This window comes from Hipposideros armiger, unplaced genomic scaffold, assembly GCF_001890085.2.
Source record: "Hipposideros armiger isolate ML-2016 unplaced genomic scaffold, ASM189008v1 scaffold_170, whole genome shotgun sequence".
Lineage (NCBI taxonomy): Eukaryota > Metazoa > Chordata > Mammalia > Chiroptera > Hipposideridae > Hipposideros > Hipposideros armiger.
Window position 1 is genome coordinate 2,109,430 of NW_017731520.1, and position 6,991 is coordinate 2,116,420.

Genomic DNA, 6,991 nt, shown 5'->3' on the forward strand with positions numbered 1-6,991 from the left:
TATAGTCTCAGGACATGGAGTAGAGAGCGGGAACGGATTCAATGGAATTGTAGTAGACAAGCATGATATCGGGGGTGGGAGGGCAATAGATGGGGGGAGGAAGGTTGTTACCTGGTGAGGGTGAAAAAAGGGTAACTATTGTATTGTTCTGTACACCTGAAACTAACAATAAAACAAACAAACAAACAAAAACCCTGCAGTTGTGACGAGTGCTGTGAAGGAAGCTGAAAAATGCTAGGTGACCCCGTGACAGGATGTTGGAATGTTGGGGGTGAGGGTGGTCAGGGAAAGCTGCTCTGAGGAAGTGACCTAAGGATTAGTCAGGAGCAGGGAGGGGAGAGCATACGCACAGGGACAGCTTGTGCAAAGGCCAGGCAGGGATCAAAGCGAATGTGGGGGAAGGAGTGGAGCCAGGCATGAGATGCATGAGATGCATGAGATGAGATGGGACTGGAGTGGAGGAAGGCAGCCAGGCCTGGCCAGGCTCTGCAGGCAAAACGGTGTTTGGATATGTAGACCAACAGAAAAGAATTGAGACCTTTGTAGGGTTTTAAGTGTGGGTCGGGTGATAGGATCAGATTTGCATTTTGAAGAGATTACTGGCTTCCGTGTAGGGATGGGTTGGAGGGCAGGGCCAGAATGGAGGGTTTATTGAGATAGATGCTTCCTTGAACATCTGCATGTGAACTTAAGCTTTTAAAAAATAAATAATAGTTTAAAGGGGTTGGAATTTTCTAAGAAAAGAAACAACTGGTTTTTATCTTTTAAACCTTTTGTGTTATTTTTTGGGGGCAGGGCAAAATTGGTTCACAGTAACTGGAGAAGAAGAAGAACCAACAGTGCCCCTTCCCAGAAGTCCTGGGCAAAAAAAGCCTGTCATTGATTGTCAAAGTTAACTTTTCCCCCCAAATGAAAATAGCTTTATTTGGGATTTTTTTTTTCATTATATATTCAATTTAGGTTACACTCTCAATATGAGACAGTACAGGATGGGTATCAAGAAAGTTTCTTAGAAACTAAAACTCTGCTGAGATAATTATTGTCTCCATCCTGGTGAATGTCCTTTTAAACTACCTTCCACGCTTACATTCACATATGAACTTACATATATGCTGTAGGGATCACAGCTGTTTTGTTTGGCAACAACATACACCGGGGGTGCCAAAAAAATGTATACAAGCGGGCACTTTGGTCAACATTGCTCAAGCAATAGTTCGTCCTAATCAGAAGTGTCTGGACGCTGATGGGAACCACTTTGAGCACCTCTTTTAATTGCAGAAGTCAAACGTGACTTGTATTCATCTTTTGTTATCGGTATATATTGAGAATTACAATTTTAATACACGTTTCCTTTCTTAAAATGTGTGTGTGTGTGTGTGTGTGTATATATATATATATGCATATATACATTTTCAGTGCTCAATAAAGTAGGTGCTCGATAAATATTGTTGGAATTAATTATTCCTATTATATGTTAATAGATTGCCTTTTTTTAAGTCAACAAGCCTTGGACTTATATCGGGTTGTCAGAAAAGTCATGACGCATTTTTGCAACGAAAAACAGAAAAAATATGTCATGACTTTTCCGACAACCCAATATAATGCCACATCAACCTTTTTAATGGCTGGTGAGTAATTCATTACAGGCATGTGCCATAATGTATGTAAATAACCCCACATTGATGGCAGTTTAAGTTTTTAGGCTTATAAACAATGTTACAATGAGCATCCTTGCACAGACATCTTAACATACCTGTCTAGGATAAATTCCTAGAACAGAAATTGCTGGGTAAAAAGATACATAAACATCACATTTTTTGATGCATAGAGGCAGTCTACCAGAAAAGTTATTCCTACCTACATTCCCAACTATATTCATTTTCCTATACCTCTGACGGGTTAAAAATTACTTATCTACTGGTGTTTTGTATGCACACTTCTGTGATTACTGGTGAAGTCTGCACATCTTTTCATATGTTTACAAGTCACTTATATTTCTTCTTATGTGATTTTCTAATACATGTCTTTTGTACACTTTTCCTCTACTAGACAGGTGTTTGTCTTATTGATCTATAAGATCCCTTTGCATATTAGTGCTATGAAGCCTTGTCTGTCATATATACCCAAATTTCTTTTTCTGAGTTCACTTTAAAAAACTTTTGATTATGTTTTTGAAAAACAGAAGTTTTATAATTTATATAGTCGATTCTGTCAACCTTTTTCTTTAAGGTTTCTGGCTTTTGTGTTGTCCTTAGAACTACATATTTTACTCACCAGTATATAAAAAATACCTGTTAGTATTTTCTTTTTACACTTTTGAGAGCATTTCTGGAGGGCAGCCAGGGGATACTATTGGGTTGTCGGAAAAGTCATGATGTATGTTTTCTATGTTTTTCGTTGGAAAAACGCGTCATGACTTTTCCGACAACCCAATAATAAGACTTTATTAAAATGTTCATTCCTTTTGCCAGAAATTCTCCTTTTAGAATTTATCCTAAGGAAATAATAGATAGAAAACTTTAGTTTCAGGAACATTCACTAAAGAGTTGTTTATAATGGCAAAAAAAAAAAAAGAATGAAAGACTGGTTAAATCAATTATGATATATCCATGCCCATTAAAATATGAAAAAAGATTTCATCATTTTGAAACATATTAATTACTAAAAGCAGAAATACACTAAGATCCAACTTATAAACACCAAAAAACAATTTTAGCTAGGCACAGAAAAAGAAAACTGTATTTACACAATAGTGGTTAGTTCGGCGTACTACAAATGATGGATGAGCTTTCTTCTTTTTCTTTTCTCCTATGAGCATGTTTGAATAAAAAAAGTTTAAAATTTAGTGAAGCCTATAATTATGTAGATACATTGTTAAGAGTATCATGTGTGTTTTAGTAGTTAAGGGTGCCTTACAATAGAGAGTGTTACCTTGTCTTCAACCTTACAAATATAACGTTAGCCTCATCCAAACACCAAGTTATAAAAGTGTTTTGAAATGTTTAATTGTAGTGTAATAAATAGTATGAAGATTATTAACCTTTTTCTACCTGGGTTTCCTCATCTATTAAATGAAGATAATACCTGATGTAACTGACAAGGAGGTTGTGTAAACTGTTTAAAATTCACTGTAAGCTACCTAGAAAATGGTGCTAATAATGCATCTAATAGCCCACTATATAATTATCATTGTGTGTTTTATTTTTTGCTTACACCCCTTTATTGAGGTATGACTGACATACAAAAAGCTGGACATATTTACTGTATACAACTTGACATGTTTGGAGCTAAGTATACACCGGTGACGCCATCACCACAATCGATCCATAAACATATCCACAAACACGTCCATCACCTCCAAACACCTCGTCCTGCCCACTTCATTATTTTTCTGTGATGAGGGCACTTGAGATCTACCCTCTTAGCAGAATGTAAGTATACAATCCAGCACTGCTAACTACAGGCACGTGCTGTGCAGCAGATCTCCAGGACTGCTCATCTCACATCACTGAAACGTGGATCCCTTTGACTAATACCGTTCATCTCACCCTCCCCCGCCCCCATCACTCACCATTCCACTTACTGCATCTATGAGACTGACTAGGTTCCTCATATAAGTGGGATCATGAGGCATTTTTTTCTTCTGCGTCTGGCTTATTTCACTTAGCATAATGTCCTCCAGGTTCATTCTTGTTGTTACGAAGGCAGGATGTACTTCTGAATAATATTTCATTATAATTTATATATAGGTACATATGTAAAATTGTAGTTCCTTTTAATGTAAATGCAATGGAAACATTAACTCAATATCTTTAAAAAGAATATTTTTTACTTAGCAAGGAAAAAAAAAAAGAGCCAGAAGAAAAGTTGCCTACCAAAATAAGAGGAGGGAAAGTAGTCAACAAGCATTTACTAAGTGCCTACTATGTGCCAGGCTGGGATTGGGGTAGGGGAGTATCAGAGCGAGTTATACACAGTCTCAGCTCTCAGATACTCCATTCCAGAGAATGACGCATATCCATCCACAGGCAGAATCACAGGCCCTGACAGGCAAAGTGCCTCTACCAACACCAGTCAAGTTTGACCATCAAAGGTCATCTGAACCAGATACAGGAGCTCAGCCTCAACACTGAGTGATAGCGGGGCAGTGTCAAGGTAGTCTGCAGCAGTTTTACACAGCTTAAAGTGAAACCAGGGGACAAATGGGTTGGGGATGCCCCATTCTTGAGGGGTTCCCCTGGTAAGCATAAGGGGGAATCCCCCTGAATATGGTAGAACCCCAACAGTAAACATAGGGGCTAGCAGGGAGAACAGATCCCTGCTTGCTAGTAGAAGACTGGAACGGCTGGGGGAATTCTTCAAAACTCCATTTACAGAATAGGAGATCCCCTTCTGTTACTCAAAGTTCCCTGTATGGGGTGTTCTGATTCATTTGTGGTTACTATCCTCTTGAACTTTCTGATTTCATCTTCTTTCAGGTTTAGAGGAAGACAATGAATATATATTTATGCATGCAGAACGATAAAAGTATAAATACATACATACACACACATACACACACACATACACATGCACACATACACCACACGCTCACACTACTTGGCTGTTGGGAGTCCAGTGGTCCCAGAATTTAAGTAATCTATTTGTACCACTGGAATCTAGTGTTGTTTATTCCTAATTAGTCCCTATTTAAACGTAATTCCAGACAGAAGACACAATATCAGGTAAAATATATGTCTGAGAAAAATTCAGTCCTGACACAATACCATTATTGATTCCAACATTTTTGGTGATTCTGGCACTACCAGAAAGCAAAAATAGTAATACTAGCATGAACTTACATAGTGCCTAGTATATACGAGGCATATGAGATGAAAAGAAGCAAAGATACGAATTCCACAGTTTTGGAATGAGAACAACCTTTAAAGTTGAAATAAAAATTCTCAAGTCCAATTTCACTTCCCATGGACTCAACCCCAGGTAAGCAATTAACTTCAGGAACCCCTCCCTCTTTATGGGGGAGTCAGTGGTGGCTAAAATAGCATAAATAATGCATTTATTTGCAAAGTGCCTAGAATTTTTTAAATGCATTACAAAGCACAGTATTATTATTATTACACTCCTCACATGTTCATGGAAGCACAGATTATATACAGCAAAGCAGGCAGAATCCTCTCATTTCTTTAAGGTACAAACCAGGTATCAATGTCAGAGATTCTGCTGCCCTAAACTTCCCAAGTACTAAAACAAAGCAGAACAAAATTTTTTTTAAAAGTCACAAACTGTACCAATGTGAGGACCAGTATCGGAATTTCAAGCTGTTGATCACTGGTGGCCAGGTGACAATATGATCATTACCGGAAAAATAACCCAAAGCCAAAATCTTTTTGTGGCAGGTTAGTGGCATCATTCTTTACATTAAAATTACACTCCATCTATAAGGTAGAACTAATGTTCTGGTTGATACACAACACTGCTCATTTACACAGATATTAAAATTACAGTGAGTTAGGTGAAAGTTACTTTCAATAAATCTATATAATCAGTAGTAGGGTCTGGCTGTGCATGCATGTGTGTAGTCCATTTAAGAGTATTAAGACAAATGGTATTTTATACTATCATGCCTATGAGCATCTGGTTTTCAAAGTTAATCTTGAAAAACATACCATATGCCATATTCCACATTATATATTCAAAGCTTTAAATACTGTTATTTTAAAATAAAAATTTCTTAAGAGAACAGAATAAAAAAACTAGGGGGCCTAAAAATTTTAACACATGCTCTTTATAAAATACATACCTTTCTATTAATATATAATGTAGAACATTAAAGCCCCTAACACTAGGTGGTCTGTAATTGCAGAGTTCATGGGTATTCCTCATTTTTCCTATGCACATTCTAATATATGTTAATATAAAAAAATGTACCTTGCCATATAAATATCCTTTTCCACTCAATAATTATCTTGAAATATTTTGTTTAGTTTGTGATTAAACTTTTAATATCTTTCTTAAAAGAGTAAACACTCTTCCATAGTTTGAGAACTTTTCTTTAACCCGAAATAGGTCTGAATGAAAGTAATTTAAGATTTATCTCATTTAAAAATAGTAAAATGTGCCTAAACACTTTAGAATTTGCTAAATTTAGCATATTAAAAACTTAAAAATAAGGGCTCTCAGTTGGAAAATCTTTTTCTGAAAAAGTTGACTAAGGTTATGAGTTTCCTTTCCAGCTCAACTCTGCTCTTCTAATCATCCTAAATTCCACATGCCATGTAAACAGCTGAAAAAGAAGTCCTGAAAATTAACTCTTGTCTTTGCACACACGGTGATCAGAGTCCCACACAACGTCGGCAGAGGCAGACTCCTCCCCGCTCCCGGGGAAAACCCTGCCTAATATTTATAACGTTATGACATACTGTAATACTCACAAGGTGGTTGTAGAAGTATAAACACCACTGGAGGTATCTGATTGGCTGCCGGTGATGTAACAGCCATGTCAATACTTCCCAGTGAACGCACGTGTTCGACCTTTTATTTAAATTTCCATTTCATCACAGCAATAAGACACTCGGGGCGGTGCATTCTCTGTGCACCGATGACTGCCTCGGGTCTGAGGCGCCGCCTGGCACACACAATGCCTCAGAGCCGGAGGTGTCCGCGGCTGGAACCTCCCCGCGTGAAAGGCGCCGCCTGGGCCAGCCTTTGTGAAGGGACAACATGAAATAAGTTCACTTCCTCAGGCACCGCCGCCTGCCCCCTCCGCATGACACGGCCGGAGCGCGGCTCCCACCGCACGGTCATTTCCCAGGTCCCAGGTGGACTCGTGGCGAGAGCAGGAAGGCGAGCGTCCCGGGCGCGGGTAGGTGCGCGCGGGCGGCGGGGAGGCGGCCCGACCCTGACACTCGCCAGCTGTGTGTCCGCGGCGGAGCCCGGCCCTCCCGGGACCCCCAGCCCGCCGCCCGGCCCTTTGTCCCCCGCCCGCCGGCCC

The 6,991-nt window shown here is 39.1% G+C and overlaps 1 protein-coding gene and 1 long non-coding RNA gene across 2 annotated transcripts in view; one reads left to right on the plus strand and one right to left on the minus strand.

Annotated features, from left to right (window-relative positions):
• The window catches only part of LOC109387828 (uncharacterized), a 90,112-nt gene that overhangs the window by 17,425 nt on the left and 65,696 nt on the right, over positions 1-6,991 (minus strand). The gene's annotated exons all lie outside the window — the stretch shown is intronic.
• Positions 6,453-6,991, plus strand: part of ZBTB10 (zinc finger and BTB domain containing 10) — a 30,214-nt gene continuing 29,675 nt past the window's right edge. Inside the window, exon 1 of the mRNA XM_019651944.1 lies at positions 6,453-6,862. Within this exon, the coding sequence (XP_019507489.1) occupies positions 6,767-6,862 (96 nt within the window). The 5' untranslated portion in view covers positions 6,453-6,766. The remainder of the gene's footprint in view (positions 6,863-6,991) is intronic.